The sequence below is a fragment of the Mytilus trossulus genome, chromosome 11, assembly GCF_036588685.1.
Source record: "Mytilus trossulus isolate FHL-02 chromosome 11, PNRI_Mtr1.1.1.hap1, whole genome shotgun sequence".
NCBI lineage: Eukaryota > Metazoa > Mollusca > Bivalvia > Mytilida > Mytilidae > Mytilus > Mytilus trossulus.
In genome coordinates this window covers 7940056-7962114 of record NC_086383.1, presented here as the reverse complement: position 1 = coordinate 7962114, position 22059 = coordinate 7940056, and the positions used below count along the sequence as shown (strand labels likewise).

The 22059-nt window shown below is 30.6% G+C and overlaps 1 protein-coding gene across 1 annotated transcript; it reads left to right on the top strand.

Annotated features, from left to right (window-relative positions):
- The first annotated feature begins 873 nt into the window (after window positions 1-873).
- On the top strand, window positions 874-21767 carry LOC134690689 (ras-related protein Rab-32-like). Its single transcript, XM_063550698.1, has 6 exons — window positions 874-1005; window positions 12969-13094; window positions 14089-14167; window positions 15312-15493; window positions 16753-16896; window positions 18049-21767. Exons 1-6 carry the CDS (start codon window positions 1003-1005, stop codon window positions 18157-18159), a joined length of 645 nt encoding a protein of 214 aa, XP_063406768.1. The 5' UTR covers window positions 874-1002; the 3' UTR covers window positions 18160-21767.
- The last annotated feature ends 292 nt before the right edge of the window (window positions 21768-22059 follow it).

Here is a 22059-nt window from a genome sequence, read left to right as displayed (position 1 = left end):
ACTAGTTGTTACATAGATATTGATAGCAGCTACGTACATACTAAAATGAACTCAACCCAGGACATTTATTTCGAGTAGACAGCATTGCAATTTATACTAACGCTCATTCGCACGGATCTAACGAGAAAAAGGAGAAAAAACACACACACAATAATGTTACAAGAATAAACATATCGATCATGCAAAAAAAAAATAGATTTTGAAATTGAGTATTTTTATGTTGTTGTAAGCTTAAGAAACATGAGAAAATATTTCTTATGTTGATATCCGGATGTTAAACATATGACATTTTATAGTTAAGGGCTAACATATACTGGGTCATTTATGGAACTACGTGCCAAGCACTTTTTTTAAAAGCAAAACTAAAGGTAAACAAAGTGACTAAAATTAAAACATCAAATTTAACATACACTTTCAAGATAAACTAATGTATTCACAATTGATAATTTATAAGCATACTAAAAAAAAATAAACTTATAAGTTAAAAAGGATGAGTAAACAATATGTACACACCATGGGACTCTTAGTATTGAGTACTATAATATTAACGTGTATAATAGTCCCGCATGACTTACCTAATTATGAATCAATTATAAAATATAAAACGCAATGACCAAACAAATAGAAAATAAAAAGAAATGTAGGGAATATTTTTGAAGTTGATTGCAAGATTCTTAAAGTCTCTGTTATAGTTAAAAAAATCTTTAAAAAGAGCGGAAACGCTTTTATTAATAGGCCCTATTATTATCGGAAGTACATTCGGGTGCGCTGTCTATAAATGATTACTGTTGGTATGACTGTAACCGCGGGAAATAAGTTAACTCTCTAGACTTATCTAAGCAATCCATATAAATATCAAAGAGATTACGAACTTTTCCGTATGCAAGTCATGTGACAGACATCAGAAGACAAGTTTCCCTTTTTACAGTGAAGAGAAATGTCTTAATTAAGGAATTTAGCACAGAATATATTCATGAACTGTATACGATATATGTATTTGTAATGGTAAGTACAATTAGAGTAAACTGTCAAGATCAAAACTTCCGGCATAACCTGTGGATACAATAAAGTCAGTCTAAAGTACAGACCCCCTCCTATTAAAAATAAGTAGAAGAGCTAAATATTCCTATGAAACGACCACCGCTGCTTTTATTAAAAGTCATTACATGATCATATATCTGAAATCCGCATATGTTTACAATAACCTATTGGGTCAAACACGTTGTCCTATATTTTGACATTTAAATTACAGTTTATAACAACTGTTCAACATGCTACATGTACCTATATACTTGTAAATACATGGATAGAACAAATGTTCCAGCAGGAATCCAAATCTCAATCTCATAAATCTAAAGGTAGACTTATGATTAACTGACCCAGACATCCATGGCAGATCCAGAACTTTTCATAAAAAGGGGGGGGGGATATGAGCTGTCTGACATAAAAGGGGGTGGCACTCCAGTCATGCTTCAGATTCCCTATATAATCAACCAAATTTTTCCAACGAAAAAGGGGGGGGGCTGTGCGGATCTGCCAATTGACATGTTGGTTGGTCATAATATATACTTGGTATACCTGATAAAATCAAATTAACTGCTTGTACATGCAGTAGTTGCTTGCAGCTCCAATATTATAATGGTTGGTACTACATTTGTACATGTGGATGATCCAGAATCCTCTATTTTCCCTAACTTAACCAGTTGATTGGCATGATTAGACTATCTCTATATATACATATAGAATCTACCACTGCATCCAATGAGTGTAATACGATATTTATCCACTCAAGTCACAGTTAAATTTTCAAAGTTAAAACGCGACTTGTTAGGCGAGGCTGGACGAGCATTTTAAATATTTAAAATTTAATTGTCGAGAATGGATAGATATCGTAATACACAAGATTTGGTGGTGGAATCTGTTTCTCTAATGATTTTCAAACAATACGCAGGCAAACTTGTTCCTTCTTTGCATGTGACTGATCTGCAAAAAGATGTGTTCTTTCTATGTGACGTCATCAGGCATGGCCGCCTTTTTCATGGGGTCACAATATGAAATTCAGAGGAAAACAAAAAAAATTGAAGTCACAATCCGATTTTAACCAATAAAGAACTGACATGTCTGAGATCAAACGAACAACACGTTGATTTAATTTTTTTATACAATGGATGCGGAAAGGGATAAATTGACGAAGAATTAGAGAAATGATAATATACTATGTATACAACATATATACTAATTCTATATAAATGTCATAATTTCTGCTTTTCTTGGATTTCTTTTGACAAGTTTGAACTAAATTTGACTTGTATAATGGAGCTGAATAGGAGGTCCTTTAATTCTGTATTCTTCAATTTTTTAGGTTATTTTTCTCTATTCTAAAAAAAAAAAATTGTTTTCCCATCGTTCTTCATGTTCTTTATTCTTCACTATTGTTGTCCATTATCCTGTAATCCCAGACCCACCTGTACATTTTGTATTTATATATATAAGTATTAATATAACCACTGACTGAATTGTAATGCAAAAATCAAGTTGTAACTATAACATGAATAAGGTCATGAAGGTATTTTTTTATTCCTGCAAGTTAAGATTTATAAGCTGTGAAGTATTAAACTTGCATCATTAGCAGATCCAGGGAGTGATCCATAGATTAGAACCTCTCCTTTTTTCTTTTTTGTTATGAGAATGGTTCATAGTTCTCAGGGTGGTTGGAATTACCTGTTTCACAAAATGACTGATCTGCGTCTGTTAAATTAAACTGATGACATAATACAATTGTAATACTGTAAATTCAGAAATTATTGCAAGGTTTTTATTATTGCGAATAATGTGACTAAGTTGTAAACGCAATAATTAAAACTCGCATTTTGTAATATTTTAACTGAATTTAGCATGACTTTTCTCAAAATCCTAAAAATTAAAATCGCATTCAAGTGAAAAATGACAAAATCACAATAATAAATGTACACAATAATTTTTAAATTTACTGTACATGTAATAGTAATATTTTTAACTTGATAAATTTTCCAAACTTCCTTCTATTGTTATCATTTATCAGTTTGGTTATGAAATACATTCAACAAATCAAAATAAAAGTAAATATTAAAAAAAATAATACAAACGAACAGACAATCATGACAAATCAATTGAACAATCTTTATAAATGAAATTAGGAAATTTAACCCATTTGAAGAGAGGCTGAAGATTGAGTAACCAAAGGGATAATATTAAACATATGTAAGTTAAAGTAGAAAATAAACTAGCAATGCCAAGGCAAAAAATGAAAAATAACCCAAAGACAAATCAGTCAAGTATATAAAACACTGAAATGAAACACAACATAGAAAATTAAAGATTGACCAAAGCCAGGGTAGACCTCGGGTGCTCAGAAGGGTGAGCATATTAAAGATGGATGTAGAAAGCAGTTATGTATGTATGTGCATGTCCCAAGTTAGGATCCTGTAATTCAGTGGTTGTTGTTTGTAAATGTGTTACATATTTGTTTTTCGTTCATTTTTGAAAAAGCGAGGCTAAGCGATCCTACTTTCCGTCGGCGTCATCGTCGGCGGCGTCCACAAATATTCACTCTGTGGTTAAAGTTTTTGAAATTTTAATTACTTTCTTAAACTATACTGGATTCATACCAAACTCGGACAAAAGCTAGTGTATGATCATAAGATGGTATCCAGAAGTAAATTTTGTAAAAATAAAATTCCATTTTTTCCATATTTTACTTATAAATGGACTTAGTTTTTTCTGCGGGGAAAAATTTTATTCCTCTGTGGTTAAAGTTTTTAGAATTTTAATAACTTTCTTAAACTATCCTTGGTTTGTACCAAACTTGGACAGAAGCTTGTTTATGATCATAAGATAGTATCCAGAGGTATATTTTGTAAAAAAATAAATCCATTTTTCCGTATTTTACTTTTAAATGGACTTAGTTTTTCTGCAGGGAAACATTACATTCACTCTGTGGTTAAAGTTGTTAAATTTTAAAAACTTTCTTTAACTATCCTGGGTTTGTACCAAACTTGGACTATTATAATATAGTATCCAGTAGTAAATTTTGTAAAAGTATAACTCCATTTTTTCTGTATTTTACTTTTAAATGGTCTATAATTTTCTTCCAGTTAATATTACATTTGTACATACAGTCTGCAGTTAAAATTTTCAAAACATTTATAAGATTTATTAACTATCCTAGATTTTTACCAATCTTAGACAGAAGCTTCTTACAATCAAAAGATAGTATCAAGAGGAATATTTTTATTGATTTTTTTCCTCATTGTTGTTGAGCCTGCAATTTACAACAAAAGTAGGCGAGACACTGGGTTCCGCGGAACCCTTACAAATTTTTTACATAAATAAGGCCGTTAGTTTTCTTGCTTGAATTGTTTTACATTGTCTTATCGGGGCCTTTTATAGCTGACTATATGCGGTATGGGCTTTGCTCATTGTTGAAGGCCGCATGGTGACCTATTGTTAATGTTTGTGTCATTTTGGTCTTTTGTGGACAGTTGTCTCATTGGCAATCATATCACATCTTCTTTTTTATATATGTTGTTTTATTTATATAATAAGGGAAGTAAGTTTTGATATAAAACTGATGAGATTGGAGATGTGAGATACAAGTCAATGAGACAGAAACCCAACAACAAAAACAGAAAAATATCAAGCTCTGAATTGTCCACGAGTTTATGAGAGTCACAATGTCCAGAGTTTATGAAAGATGATTCCTTATCTTCTTATAAATTCAGCAATGAAATTAAATTGGTCAAGCATAATTTATGTGCATTTATACCTTATCTATTATAATGCAAAGTTTATTTATCTGCTTGTTCTCTTTAGTTTGATGCATTTGAAGTCACATCTGACATTGTTATTGCATTGACAATAGAAGCTGTCAGACTTTAGTTTATGATTGCTATTGGTTTAATTGACTATAATTAGGTGACACTATATAATAGCTAGGTTTGAATAGAAACATCCCTTCTACAAGGTAAACATGGTCAATGTTTTGTTATGTCTTCAAACATAAATTATATAGCAGACTGACAATATAATATGTACTGTTGTCTTGTAACTTGTCACATCTTTTAGAAATAAGAAATAAGCCTTGGTAGAACAAAGCAAAAAGCAGTAAATCTAATATTGGGTATTATTTTTGAAAATTTAATGTTAAAATTATAAATTTGTGGTGATAGGGATTTTTTCTTAGACCCACATTTACCTACATGTATTCCTCCAATGGTAATTGTTTTTCTGTGAATTAAAATGACGAACAATTACTCTCACCTTTATCTTATACTATTATAAATAGATTTTAAATTGGATTTTTTTTCTCAATGTATTTCAAAATATCAAATTAACCAATTCAACCCCATTTTTCCTTAAGTAGGTGAAGTCTGTTGATATGATGTAACCATTATTAAAGGGATATAAATGGAATGATGTTTAAATATGAATAATATTTGTTTCACCTTTTAGATATTTGAATAAATTAAAATAATAATATTGGATTTTTAAATTATTTGTTGCATAACTGAATTTTGACAAATAATCAAAAGCTTAATTGTCTAGTGAGATTGTAAGATATTATATAAATTCAGTCAGATACTATGTTTGTATTATTTTTTCTCAGATTTTTTTTCTCAATGTATTTTAAAATATCAAATTAACCAATTCAACCCCATTTTTCCTTAAGTAGGTGAAGTCTGTTGATATGATGTAACCATTATTAAAGGGATATAAATGGAATGATGTTTAAATATGAATAATATTTGTTTCACCTTTTAGATATTTGAATAAATTAAAATAATAATATTGGATTTTTAAATTATTTGTTGCATAACTGAATTTTGACAAATAATCAAAAGCTTAATTGTCTAGTGAGATTGTAAGATATTATATAAATTCAGTCAGATACTATGTTTGTATTATTTTTTCTCAGATTTTTTTTCTCAATGTATTTTAAAATATCAAATTAACCAATTCAACCTCATTTTTCTGAATCCAAATGAAGTAGGTGAACTCGGTTGATATGATGTAACCATTATTTAAGGGATATAAATGGAATGATGTTTAAATCATTTATATGAATGATATTCTTTTCACTTTTTAGATATTTGAATAAATTAAAATAATAATATTGAATTTTTGGATTATCTGTGTTGCATAACTGAAATTTGACAAATAATCAAAAGCTTAATTGTCTAGTGAGATGGTAAGATATTATATAAATTCAGTCAGGTACAAAATCCATGTTTGTATTCTTTTTTTCAGTTTTATGAATGAACATACTGCCTTGGTTTTCAGTTTTATGAATAAACTACCCAGTGGTTTTCAAATTGAATGAACTACTCTAGCTGGTTTTAAGTTTTATGAATAAACTGCCCTCAGCTGTTTTTGAGTTTTATGAATGAACTGCTCTGTTTTTTACCATTTGGGTCTTCAACACTGCGAGAAAATCCTGCAAATGTATTTGGGCTTCAAGCTTTAAGTACTTAAGGGGGCTCGCGGGTCTAAATCTTTTTTTTTTAATTTAATATAAGATATCGCTATTTTTTTCTACAAATGAACTTTATCTTAAACCTAATAGAAAAATAAAATAAAAAAGTGGGGTCACCGATCATTTAAGGTGGTACCTAACACTTTAACTAAAAATAATTTGGCTCGTTTAATTTTCTTAAAATTTTGACAAAGTATTTCCTTTGCCCCTTTGACAAAAATATAAAAATTTCAAAAAATTTTAACCAACCGTTTTATCAGAAAAATTACACTGGTTATATAGCAGTTTGACAAATACTTATTTTGATCATTGAGAAGCTTAATATTCCCTTATGAACACAACGTCATTAAAACGTTCTGCTGATTTTACAGAGTTATCTCCCTGTAGTGTTAGGTACCACCTTAAGCTCAAAATCTGCCTTTGAAAAAAGCATACATTTTTGTAAAGGTACTTTTTTTCTGTTGAACTAATAGGGAAAAAAAGGTAATATCGAAATAAAAAAAGAACTTAATTACAGAAATCGCTAAAATTTTACAATTATTTAGTTTATGTATAGCTTATTTGAAAACAATAATAAAAAAGACAGGTCACCGATAAGTAAAAAAAGATATTTCAATTTAAATGCCAAAAAATAGCATTTTTGCACCAAAGGGAGATAATTTGGAGCTTTTTCTATGATATAAACATTTTAAAATTCATCTGGGGCTAAACGGAATCGATTTTTGGGGTTAATTTTTGTATCACATGATAAAGTAATAACCAATAGTGTAATAATTAAAATTTGTTATGAAAAAACAAATGTTTAATTTTTTGCTGAATTTTTTATACCCGCGAGCCTCCTTAAGTACTATATTATATAGCTTTCTGCTGTGCGCTTCTTAAATACTGGAGCTATGTGCTTGAACTTCACCCTACACATTCTTGTTTCATTGAATAAATATAAAGTTGTTTAAAGGTAAGAGCATGAACTATATTGGCTGTAGATTATATGAAACATTGAAAAGTGATCCATCAACACAATCTTAAGGCTGTTGTTAAAATCCCACCAATCATTCAGATTGATAAAATGCTATGGTAGCACTATAATTACAATTATTTGTACTACAAAAAAAGTCTACATGTACTATCTTGAAAATTTACAATTACACATTTTTACCATAAATAATCCCTTATCCTTTATGAACAATAGGATGAGGTTTTACCTTTGATGATAACTTCTTACAACATGTTAAAAGTGTATTACAATTTAAGATTTGACCAAGCTGCAATATATTCTTTTACATGCATTTATATGCATTAACATAATTAAGTTATAATCAGTCTTAGTAAGGGGATGCACACATGTGACATTTATTAGAATTGGAAAAAATATCTGTGTTATAGTCATGATAGTACTGTAACAAATATGAAATTCATATTTTTATTGTGAAAGTGTATTTTTTTTGGATGTAAGAATTATTCAAGGTTACCGTAATGACCATATATGATAATGGTTATGTGATGTTAATTTTGTGAACCAACTTTTATGAGCTCTGAATTATTGGAAGTGTACATGTGTTCCTGTGAATAGTTTATGAATATTTTTAAATCCTATTGTCAGAGCAATAATACTAACTGAGAAGAAAAATATATATTCAAATTTTGAGCTAAAAATTACTTTATAATGTAAATTGTCAATAAATCGAAATGGGCGGCTTAGTCTAATTCAGTCACCTGATATTAGTAATGTGAAATATAAAATGTCATTGGATAGTAATAATCAAGTGGCAGCCAATCAAAATGGATGGATTGAATCACCTGACTATTATGTAATAAAAGTAAACAGGGTAAGAATGACATTTATTGTCTAGTGTCATTATAACTCGTTTCTCTATCATCAGTTATATAGTGGCCTGCATGACCAAATGCTCTTATGTAGTTAAATATAGGTCTATTACTGAAGTTGTGAGTTTGAACCCTCCTCGTGCAGGTGCACTCCTCTCTAATCTTAATTGACTAGGATTGTCAGTTTCCTATCCAAGATTTGTAGTTTACTCCAGGCACTCAAACTTCTTCCATCAATAAAAACTGGCCACCATGGAAATAGCAAAAAATTGGCACTCAAAAGTGGTGTTAGAACACCAATAATCAATCAATCAATCTACCATCAGTTTAAAATGAAATTAAGGATTTTATAGGCATAATCCTTCAAATTTATTATTTTTCTTTAACTAAGGCAAAATGAAATAAAAATTAATGATTCCAATTAGTTATCTTCCCTCATATTAAGCCCATAAACTTGAGTGCTTTTTTTTATTATGGTCCCTCCAAAGCGGAGCGGCATAATATGAACCCTTGTCAGTCTGTTACAGTAGATCCCTATATATATAAGTCTGTCTTTACAATTGTCCCAAAGTTGGTTTCTGTTCTGTAACTTTAGTTTGCCTATATTATAGCAATGTTATGAAACTTTAAACTTGTACTTTAAATGCTAGATATATATTACAACAAAACATAGGAAATGTGTCAAAGAGACAACAACCCAACCAAATAAAAAACAACAGCAGAAGGTCACCAACAGGTCTTCAATGTAGCGAGAAATTTCCACACCCGGAGGCGTCCTTCAGCTGGCCCCTAAACAAATATATACTAGTTCAGTGATAATGAACGCCATACTAATTTCCAAATTGTACACAAGAAACTAAAATCAAAATAATACAAGACTAACAAAGGCCAGAGCCTCCTGTCACTTGGGACAGGCGCAAAAATGCGGCAGGGTTAAACATGTTTGTGAGATCTCAACCCTCCCCCTATACCTCTAACCAATGTAGAAAAGTAAACGCACAACAATACGCACTTTAAAATTCAGTTCAAAAGAAGTCCATATGGCCCTTTCCAAATTTTTACCTGGTTACCCTTCATTTTAATTATTCAATTTCACCATGATAACTGTGATTTTACATTGACAGATGACTCACATAGAGATTAGACATGATAGATGACAATAAGTTTAATAACATCCTGATCAGACAGATCTATCACTAATCTGCTAATCTTGATTGGTAAAACTGTACATTATTTATAAATACAATGTAATGACATTCAAGGTCAACAAGGCAAATAATCTGTGTGTCATATATAAATCAACCTTATACAGATGATTATCAATACATCTATTTACTTATTTTAGATTGAAAAAAAAAACTTATTTAACAAAGTACACATGTAATCGTTGGAAAAATGAGTTGATTTAATTAAGAATTCTACTAAACAGACCAAAATTCATAATTTATTTCATAATTAAATGCCTCAAAGCAGTCTTCACAATGAATCTACAGGCCCGGAGATAATTTTTGAAAATTTTTAGTTAGATTCTGTTGGCCTGTATATATGATTTTTACAGTCCCAAGAGCAATTTTACAAGCCTGGGCTGCCACTCAGCGTGAAGATTGTCAAAGTCTTTTACATGAACATGTTTACGTGCCTGCACTTTACAAAGTTGATTTCTATACGCCAAAAATTCAAGTGCTTGAAACATGATTTTAAAACAGATTGCATGATTTAAGAAATTTAAGACTAAAGTTAAATAAAAAGATATCAATAATTCAGTCCATATTTAACTGAGGACATCCTGAAATTAAAAAAACATGCTGGGATTATTTTCTGCAAGGGAGATAAACCAGGCAGGATCGTTATTTTGATATTTTGTGCATTTAATTTTATTGTTTTATAAAAAAAAGGAAGATGTGATATGATTGGCAGTTAGTCATTAACTAAACTATAGTATTTACTGTCAAATGGAATGTATTTATTAAGTTATTTTTGAAAGTTTAAGTGCATCGAATTATTTAATCATTAGAGGAATTAAACAAAAAAATCAAAATTATATCGAATACAGTGACATGTGTGAATTAACTGTGTGTTTAAATAAAGATGTCTTAGGATATTACACATGAAATTATAAGCAATAATAATGGATGTGTATACAGCTGTGAACTAAGTACCATGAGTACTGTGTTGTATAATTGTCAACCACCATTGAATCAAAACGTATGGTTTGAATCATCAACCAATTAAAATGGATGGATTTATTGAATCACATACATGTATCGATCAAAACAGATGGATTGAATCATCACAACATTATGTAATAAAAGTAAGATTGAATATAATTGGAATTTCATCTCAGAAATAAATATATATTGTGGATAGTTTTTTTATAGCCAAATACTGGCGGCAAACATTTTCCTTTATTTTCTTTCTCATTTGAAAATAGTGCATCTTTTTACGCAAAATATTTTCAAACGTTTTCTTGAACTTTCCGTATTGTTTGACTTGTCTCGTCCCCACAGATTTCTAATGATTACTTAAACTTCACTATGTTGCAAGACTTTTGGAAATTAATCACAGTAACTTTAATTTGTAGCATATATATTCTCCTACAAATTTAGTACAGAGTTTTTGTCTTATGAATTTATGCATACTAATGATTGATTGATAGTGTTGGGGTTTTAATGCCACATACTTATAAGCACCTCTTTTGGGCTCTTTCATGATGGTAAGTTTTTATTGTTTGAGGCAGCCGGAGTGCCAAGAGAAAATCACCAACCTTCTATAAAAAATAAAGTGTACCATCATTATCAGAGCAGGGTTTGAACTAACAAACTCTGTGTTGACTGGCTAGTGATTACAGTAGTAGAGCTACTAAGACCACTTGACCACTGAAGCTCGTACATGATATTAAGTATGTATTCAGTTACTGAAGATATAAGTTGACTATATTTGTTATATTTATGATAATTATTGTAAGAGGCACATTTGTAATTGGCAAAAGTTGATCATATTTAATCAAAACTAGATTTTGTGATTTCAAGGTCAGTTTCTGAGATCCTACTACTTAAGGTTATCTAAAGGTCAACTACATTTAGTCTATAATTATTGTAGTATGTACATGAACCAAACGTGAGATGTGGTAGGGTTGATCCTGACCTCAAATGTAATGACCATAAAAGGACTTAAGGATATTAAAACTCAAGGTCAACATAGAATTTGACAGTCACTTATAGTTAAAATAAAATAAGCCTTTATAGATATAAGACATGTGATGTGAGTGCCAATGATACAACTCTCTATCCAACATGTCCAAGTCACAATTTGTAAAAGCACAGTTAACCATAAAGATCAAAGTATGGTCTTCAACAAAGAGCCTTGGCTTATATTACACTGAGTACAACAGCAAGCTATAATGTGAAGGCCCCAAAAATGACTAGTGTAAAGCCATTCAAATTTGGCCACTTTTAAATTTGACTTTAATGTTAAATATAATATTAAAAGGCCAATTTTATCAAAGAAAATGTGTGTTTAGCTATGGAATTCTTCTGTAGTTTGCATTTTGTTTTTAACCTTGAATTGGTTTACCGTGTAATCAAAAAAATAAATTTCATTAAGCAATGTAAGTTTTTAAAAAGAGGCCTGTATGTGGAAGAGGAAATTCAAAACAAATATTTATTTGTTTGGCCTACATGGCCTAAACTATTTAAAACAATCTATAATCATTTACAGTTAGGAAATATTTATAGATTTCAATAGAATCATGATGTACAATACTAATTACACAATCATGAAATTATAATTGTGGTCAGTATTTAACTGACTAATAGAATTTACATAAATGTATACAATTAAATGTATTATGGCATATATCAGAGGGGCCAGCTGTATACTTTATTGTAAATGTATTATGGTATGTATCAGAGGGGCCTGTATACTTTATTGTAAATGCTGTCTTGTTGTTTGTGATATCAATGCCTCCAAAGCTGCAGGAACTCTTGACCACTTCTGAAATTACATCATGTGACGGTCATGTTAAATACAAACATGTTTCCCGTCAAATGTGTGTAAGTATAGACATCAAATTCATTGTACTACTCTGTGGGGGATATTTAAGCCGCATAAAAATGCCTTTTTTTTTATCATTTTGAAAATTGAAAATTCTTTATACATCTGGTTAGAATAGACTGAGCTGGTACCTTATTTTGTCTTAAAATATATATGTTTTCTTTAGAAAAACAATTGTACCAAAAAAACATATTTATATTTTAGAATTATAAACTGATACATTTGTAGTTCTGTTTTACAGGTATTTGTATATGTTGATCTATCATGAGTTCTTCTATTTTTTGCTGGATACAGATTTTGTTTATCTTGAATTATGGGTAATCAGGTGAACATAATACAGAGATTTGATGAATTGAAATATTAAAAAAATCATTAATTTTCCACTGTCTACAGGCATATATATAAATGATGTATGAGGAATTTGTAATAGCCACAGAATCGAGTATCCTTAATTCACAGGATATATGAATTCCTAGTATCAACACATGATCAATTAATAAATATTTTATTGTGTATATTCTTTCAAATTCATTGAGGTCAATTTTGATGACAATTTTAAGCATATTATTATTTCTTACAGGCAGCTGCAGTGGAGAAAAAAGAGCACTTATACAAGATCTTAGTGATCGGGGAACTTGGAACAGGAAAAACCAGCATCATCAAACGATACGTTCATCAGTTCTTTTCACAGCATTACAGAGCTACTGTATCCTTATATAAACATACCAGCCATAGGTGGATCCAATGGGGCCCCCCCCCCTTTTGTGGGAAAAAATTGATTCTATAGGGAATCACTAAATCATATGACTGGGGAGGTCCCCCTTAGGTAAGTCAATGTCGTCGCCCCCTCCTCATGAAAAGGTTGGGATTCGCCACTGCAAACTGTATGAGATCTTGGGGTCACTGACCATGTCACAAATTTTTTGAAATATATAGAGTACTGTAAATTCAGAAATTGTTATTGTAACTGTTGAATAATGGACATAAATTTGAGTTAAATTATTGCCATTTCATGAAAATCTACATACAGATATATGTATTTGATATCAGAATGAAATAGCTATTATAAATTGCAATACTCTCTCAGTTGCATTATTTGTATTAATAAAAGCCTCACAATAATTTCTGAATTTATAGTATTGTAAACCAAGACTAATTCTCACAATTTTAACTTTGTCATGAAATAAATTAAACTTAATTAAACCTCTGTTGAAATATTGGAACTTTGAATTATTGCCAATGATTAATATATAAATTTAAGAAGATGTTGTATGATTGCCATTGAGAAACCTGTCCACCAGAGACCATGTAACATAGTAGTTAGAGTTAATAGTTCAATTAGGGCCTTCAACAATAAGCAAAGCACATACCACATATCAAGCTTAACACGGCCCAGAAATATAAAAAAAATGTAAGATAACAGCCTGTCATCATCATGTGCAAATCAATAAATAAAAAATATATCTACTCTTTTGTCGAGTTGTTGTCTTTTTGACACATTCCTCATTTCTATTCTCAATTTAATGGCATGCAGCAACAAACCAAAACTACAAAACAACTGGCTCCTGTTAGAATAATAATTATTGTTATTTCACTGTGGAAAGTGACCACAAGGCTTGATTTACATACATGTAAATTGTAATTGTTCTAATATGAATTGATATATTATGAAACTTTGCTTTCCTTAGCTGTGACTACAGATAGGTGTAGATTTTGCATTAAAGGTTTTAAATTGGGATGCTGATACAGTTGTCAGGTTACAGTTATGGGATATTGCAGGTATGTGGTTAATATATATTTGTAGTATAGCTGAATTGGCATGTTTGTATGACCTGCAACTCCTATTCAATTGTTTCAAAAATAAGTATTTGAAGTATTTTTGTAAGATCCTAATAAGGATGTTTTGTCCCTCCTTTTCGAAATAACAAACTTTTGAAAAGACTGTTATAAATTGACAGTATTTAATAACAGACCTTAAAAAGCAGAAAAAAATACTGGTCTGAGTCCTTGTTTTTGATGTTTATGTATAATCTGTAATTAAATGATTAATTTAAACATCCTTAAAACTACAGTTTTAATGCACCAGTTTATATAAAAAAAATTATTTTCTCTCCATGAAATAGTGTAATATAGCTTTGGGTAAATTAAAAAAAAAATGATAGAGTATGAACTAATAATTGTTATTGAAAATATATGAAAAGATTGAGTTACTGAAGAACCATTTAAAAGGGTGAAGAGTATACATGGTATATATTGGATATATGTCTTTGCTCAAACTTTCATTATTTTTCTTCATACAAATTATTGTTAACCATGAACATGCATATGGTAAGGTGGAAGGCTAAAAAATCATAACATCACCATAACCCTTAACCTGAATTCTCTCAGCACTAGAAAAGAGGGACAAAAGATACCAAAGGGACAGTCAAACTTGTAAATCTAAAACAAACTGACAACGCCATGGCTAAAAATGAAAAAGACAAACAGAAAAACAATAGTACACATGACACAACATAGAAGTCGCATTAGGACACAAACAGACAATGCCATGTCAAAAAATAATAAAAAACAAACAGCAAAAGACAAGAACACTACACAGCAAAACCAGCACAAAGAGCCAAGACAAAACCTGATGTCTGAATAAAAGCTAACTTCTGCTTCACATGTGATACCCCCAATCAAAGTACAATTCCATATGAAAATTCTCAATACTCTATAAAAGAGAGGTGACCAATACCAAAGGTACATTCAAATTCATAAGTCAAAAAATAAACTGACAACCCCATGGCTAAAAAGAAAAGACCAACAGACTAATAACAGTACACACAACACAACATAAAAAACTTAAGACTGATCATGGGCAACACAAACAGCACCAACCATTAAATAAAAATATTTGACTTTTCATGTGCTCTATTTCTAGGTCAAGAACGATTTGGTAACATGACTCGTGTTTATTACAAGGAAGCTGTTGGATGTTTTATAGTTTTTGATGTTACAAGAGCATCAACATTTGAAGCGGTCACAAAATGGAAAGCAGATTTAGATAGTAAAGTAACACTATCAGATTCAACACCTGTACCATGTGTTTTATTGGCTAATAAAGTAAGTTATTTCCCCTGCCAGAAATCTTGTCATCTAGGCCTGTACCATGTGTTTTATTGGCTAATAAGGTAAGTTATTTCCCCTGCCAGAAATCTTTTCACCTAGGCCTGTACCATGTGTTTTATTGGCTAATAAGGTAAGTTATTTCCCCTGCCAGAAATCTTTTCACCTAGGCCTGTACCATGTGTTTTATTGGCTAATAAGGTAAGTTATTTCCCCTGCCAGAAATCCTGTCACCTAGGCCTGTACCATGTATTTTATTGGCTAATAAAGTAAGTTATTTCCCCTGCCAGAAATCTTGTCACCTAGGCCTGTACCATGTGTTTTATTGGCTAATAAGGTAAGTTATTTCCCCTGCCAGAAATCCTGTCACCTAGGCCTGTACCATGTGTTTTATTGGCTAATAAATTAAGTTGTTTCCCCTGCCAGAAATCTTGTCACCTAGGCCTGTACCATGTGCTTTTCTGATAAATAAAGTAAGTTATGTCCTCTGTCAGATATTTTCCAAAGACTATTTTTTTGGAGTTATTGTCCTTTAATGATATTGGAGTTTTTTCCCTTTAGTGACGATTTAAAACCATTTTGTTTTGCATTTGCTCACCAACAAAAAAGAGATTTTTGTCATGAAGTCTATTTTTGTTTTTAATGTTAGGGAGAGTTCATTGTTGAATATGCACAAAGACCTAGGTGAGGGACACTGAGGCTCTTTACCATGTACAGGTATTGGAACTTTGTTTTTCAAAAAAACAAAATGTGCATTATAAGGGCCTCTGGGAAAACTAGTGCAGTGAAACCTGTCTTATCAGACACACTGGGGAATCAGAAAAAAATATCAGATTTAGCATAGTGTCAGAATACTCAGGTTTTTCTGCAAGGATAGCTATATTTCTGGACTGCACAAATGTGTCGTTTAAAGCAGGATGTTGGAAAACTCTAGTGTCCAATTAGGCAGTTTACACATTTATAACCTTCTTGAGATAAAGTATTGAAGTTGATGTTATATATATATTCTACATTAAAATTGTAATTTTCTATTTTCATTTGTAACTTTAATTTATCTACACTTGTTTTATTCCTTCTATTTTTCAGTGTGATCAAGCCAAGGAAGGATTAGTAAACAATGTCTCACAGATGGATGATTTCTGTAAAGAGAAAGGTTTTGTTTATTTTTCAGTGTGATCAAGCCAAGGAAGGATTAGTAAACAATGTCTCACAGATGGATTATTTCTGTAAAGAGAAAGGTTTTGTTTATTTTTCAGTGTGATCAAGCCAAGGAAGGATTAGTAAACAATGTCTCACAGATGGATGATTTCTGTAAAGAGAAAGGTTTTGTGGGATGGTTTGAGACGTCAGCAAAAGAAAATATAAATATAGAAGAAGCCGCTAGATTCCTTGTCACCAGGGTAAGAATTGTTTTTTTTGATACCATGCCTACAAATATTGAGGGGCATAATGACTCAATGTTTTCTATATATAGCTATAGGAAGATGTGGTGTGAGTGCCTGGAATAAATGAGAAAATTTCAATCCTAGTCACAATTTGTCAAAGTAAACCATTATAGGTCAAAGTACAGTTATCAACACAGAGCCTTGGCTCACACAGAACAGCAAGCTATAAAGGGTCCCAAGAAATTACTAGTGTAAAACCATTCAAACGGGAAAACCAACTGTCTAATGTATTTTTTTTAAAAGAGAAACAAGAAACACTTATGAACCACATCAACAAAGGACAACTACTGAACATTAGATTCCTAGTCTGGTGTCTGTTCTATATCAAGTTTAAATCAGATTAAAGTAGTTTGTTATCTCATGATCTTGAAATGTTATACACATGATAAGTATCAAAATGAATTATGTAATGTAAATTAAAAATTCATGAAAACCCAATATTTTTAATTAGACAACTATCTTCTTGAGTTCAAATAAGGTGGATGTTAGCAATAACTGGTAACTGTACCACCTTTAACAATGAGAAATACTTAGTGGTCAAGTCAATATTTCATATATTGTGAGGCCACTTTTATTTGATTGATACCAGTTTTCCAAGATTTCTTGGATCTTGGTTGAGCATAGATTACAATGTGCAATAAAGTACAAATATTTTATTGCATACATGCAGACTTTGCCAAAACCAGAAAATTAGCTATTCTTCAAAATTTAATGTTTCCTCATTGCTTTAATAGCTCGTATGCACAAAAAAGATGAATCTACTGTACAAATTCCAACCACCCTCACACAGTCAAGTCATTATCTTCAATTATAAACTTTCAATAATTTCTGAATTTTCATAGTGGACCATGAATTTAAAGGATAATGCTCGCTAAGAAACTAGCCCAAGTTATCTTATATAGCATCCTGGCAAAAAAGAGAAATTTGAAATACCATCTTGTTTTTAAAAATTATAGCATCACATCTATAACACAATCTATGAGAAAACTACTTCAGATAGCATCACATTCTAGCAATCACCTTATATTGTCATGATGCTAAGGGGCCCTAGGGAGAACACTGCCATTCACTCATTCATTGTCATTTGTTGTAACAAATATTTTTCAGATTCTACAGAATGACGAAGCAATAGCCAAAGACGAGGCTGACACTGATAGAATAATATTAAATGGTCCCAAAGATTCCTCTTTAACAGAAAAGAAAGGTTGCTGCTCTTGACTTTACATACATTTAAATACTATGTTACTGATAGACCTCCATACATTTAAATACTGTGTTATTGATAGCCCTCCATACATTATAATGATTAAAGCTGATACATCTATATTTTGAATGTTCAAGATAAGTTTATAGATATGAAGACATATTGTGCAAATTTTTATACATGTATTATTTATGTCAATGACAGCCTACCATACACTCATATAATATGTGACTGATAGCCCTCCATACATTCAAATACCATGTGACTGATAGCCCTCCATACATTTAAATACTGTGTTATTGATAGCCCTACATACATTATAATGAGTAAAGCTAATACCTGCTGATAGATCTTTATTTTGAATGTTCAAGATCATTTTTATCGAAAAGAAGACATACTGTGCTAATCTTCATACATGTCTTATTTATGTCAGTGACAGCCTACCATACATTTAAATACTATGTGACTGATAGCCCTCTATACATTTAAATACTGTGTTATTGATAGCCCTACATATATTATAACGATTAAAGCTGATATAAGCTGAAGATCTATATTTTGAATGTTCAAGATAAAAATGACATACTATGCAAATGTTCATACATGTATTGATTATGCCAGTGACAGCTTACCATACATTTAATATTGAATAAGTATTTCAGTTATACCTGCCAATATGACAACTGTCCACCGGATCCAAATGATGTTGATGTTAGCTCTTTAGATATGTTCGTTTTTAAAATTCATTGTTTTCATTGTTAACTGAAGTGTTAATGTTTTGAAATGTTGTTCAAGTTTTCAAAATACATTATGTAAAAAAATATTTTTTTTAGAGCTTTTAAAACTATACATGACAAGACACTATTCCCAAAAATGAAGGGCTTACAAAGATGCCTTCATACAAAGGGCATTTAGGTAACCTGTCAAACAATCTAGATTTTAAGTGGGCAGAGTGTTCGAAACAATTTTGGAAATTTTTAGTTTATAATTTATAATAGTCCACAAACTGTTTTCATTGTACCTGGGAACAGTATACCTAACTGGAAATGAATCTGATACACTTTTCAGTATAAAATTGAAAAAATCTCGTACTCCCTGAGACTTCCAGAGATTTATGGATTTTGGTAGTGTCTGACTGAAAAACTTTTGGAACTGCTCAATAAATAAACCACATAATTCTATAATTGTAAATAAATACAAATTGTATCATTTAGAAGATATATTTTTTTCATATAAAATTACTAAAATAAGTTTGATTTATTTGACGTGAAGTGTTTTATAATAGTTTTGGAATTTGTAAATCATCGCGGCAATGGCTGCCATTTTTTTATTACCTTGTTTGCATTTTGCACAGTTCTGTGATGAACTGCTTGCGATTTTAACAAATTTGAAGTGACAGAATACAAGTTTGATACACTAGCGTCACTATAAAACTAGTTTGAATGACATTTTATTGATATTATCAGAAATATTTAGGATAATAGTGAGTCCATTTAAAACACATGTCTGTTTCCATATTGTATCTTTATTAATGATGGCACGACAACAAAATCGACTACAATCAGGTAGTGTCCAAGTCCCATCAATATATATGTTCCTGATTGTACGTATTGTAGCAAGGACAATTTTCCATAGAACAAGAAAACCATCTAGCTCCTTTAAAAAATTCTGTTCATCACTTTATTAGATTATATCTGAGAGTAGATTTTCGAATTTTTTAATCTACCATGTATCTGTCAAAAACACCTTTTGTCAGTGTCATGTATGAAAATCAAATTAATACTTAGAATGTATGTGCATATTGGATCAAAATAGCTGCCATTTGACATTTCAATGACAATTATTTATTGCATTCAATAATTAATAGGGAACATAAATAGACCTTATAACTATTTGTCTGCCATTGCTAGACATCACACAGGTTCTCCTAAAAATTTGACGTCATAATACAAAATATCTGATGCCACAATGGAAAGGCGATTGATGTAAACTGTCAATAGTTCAAGCAGGACAGATTCTTGGGTCAACCCGGAATAGCTATTAAGGTGTATTCAGGAATTGAAATGTATGGGTGCTTTGAATATATATGCTGTTTATTGTGGGAATGAGTCTTTTATTTAAGAAATGAATGCTTCATGTTTGTAAGTTTTTTGAGGTGTAAATAGTTTTGACGAAAGCATTTTTTGTATACAAAACTAGAATTTTTATTTTTGAAATGCCTCAACCAATCAAAATTACAGATTCTGATGTAACTGAAATGCGATTATAGTTAATTATATTATAGCAAGCAATATATTTTGTTAGTTCACATGCAAGACATGATGTTAAATGTATATTTTTAAGGCACCTTTTCTATATATACTTCTTTTTGGGTAGTCGTCTTTTATAGTTACTTTTTGCGTTTGGTAATACTCAGAGATTTAGAGCCTTTAGGACTTATTTCAGTAGAAAAATATTTGCATGTTTAGTTGATGCATAAATCTCCTACATTCACAACCCATATTAAGTGGAACAAATTAAAGACTTTTCAGTTAGTGAGCCGTCTTCTCTTTTGTAAACAGATATTTTCAAAAAGTTATGTGTTTTTATTTTTAGATTTTTGTAACAATTTTTGTTTTTATTTTACAAAAAAATTCAAACTGCCATGAGAAATTATAAAATGCGATTTTAAATTATTGCCATTATACCCCATTTTTCACAATAACAAAAACATTGCAATAATTACTGAATTAACAGTAGATAATAAACACCATTAAGGTCACATATGCAGTAAAACACTGATAAAACAATGCATACTTGTTAGTTGCTCATTTGTAAAAAAAAACATGACAATGTGTATGACAAATGTCAACAATCTTACCTCATGATTGACTAAAGAGTGCTGAAGAGGGCTTCATATCTACACTTCATATCAACTAGATTAGTCTTACCTGATGTCCCTAGGGATTTTCCTACCTATTGCAAACATAAACAATTTTACCTAAAACAGATTTTCCGTTTTACTTGTTCACTTGGAATTTAGAGTTGCTTATTGTATTAAAAAAAGTATTTGACATTTTTAAAACATGTATGTTATTAACAGTCTCAATGAGTTATATTTGTTCTGTATTTTTTTCCTTACATCCAAATTTTTTAAAAACAGTACTGTAAATTCAGAAATTATGGAGTGCAGTAATATTGCAAATTATTGATTACTGGTAAAATGTCAGATCTAATTGCGTGATATATTGGTATACAGAGAAGGTTACAATAACAATTATGAATTGGAGTTTATATTTTTACAAACCTTAAACATGTCTCATTTTTCAGTTTTTGTAAATCATTGTTACAATTTTGGAGTTCATGAGAAATATAAATACCATTTTGAAAAATTCTCGAATCTGGTTGAGAAGTGTAGAACGTTTATCCTAATTTACAGTACAATCTATAATGATACAACTTACCTCATATCATTGTGTGTGAATAAGTATAAATGAATGTTACAAAGTCATGGTTGTTATATAATTTATAAGATATTTATATAATTTTATCATTTTAGAATAATTTTTAACTAGCTTATATTATTCATCATGTATATCATGTATATGAAATGAGGGTAAGATAATAAATATATTAATTGATAGATTTTTTGTCTGTTATGATTTTGGGGAATAGTATGCACCAATTAATATTGATACACGAAAACTACCGATGATTTTAATACATTTGTTTTTCTATGTTTTAATTTTTGTACATGTGGTTTTATAAACTGGAAAAAACTATAGAAAAATGGGGGGGGGGGGGGAGATAAAAAGAGCACACTCGAAACCATTAGTGACAACAGAAAAGAAAAGAGATCAACAAATAAAGGACACAAGACAAACACTTCAAATAAGGGTTTCCGGGCTGAATAAAAAGGGTAAGCACTTCTCGTT

Excerpts from the sequence above, each read along its gene's own strand:
- LOC134690689 (XM_063550698.1), top strand. Across the intron at positions 13,095-14,088 it reads CACAGCATTACAGAGCTACT|ATAGGTGTAGATTTTGCATT; the intron begins GTATCCTTATAT and ends CTGTGACTACAG. Across the intron at positions 16,897-18,048 it reads CTAGATTCCTTGTCACCAGG|ATTCTACAGAATGACGAAGC; the intron begins GTAAGAATTGTT and ends AATATTTTTCAG.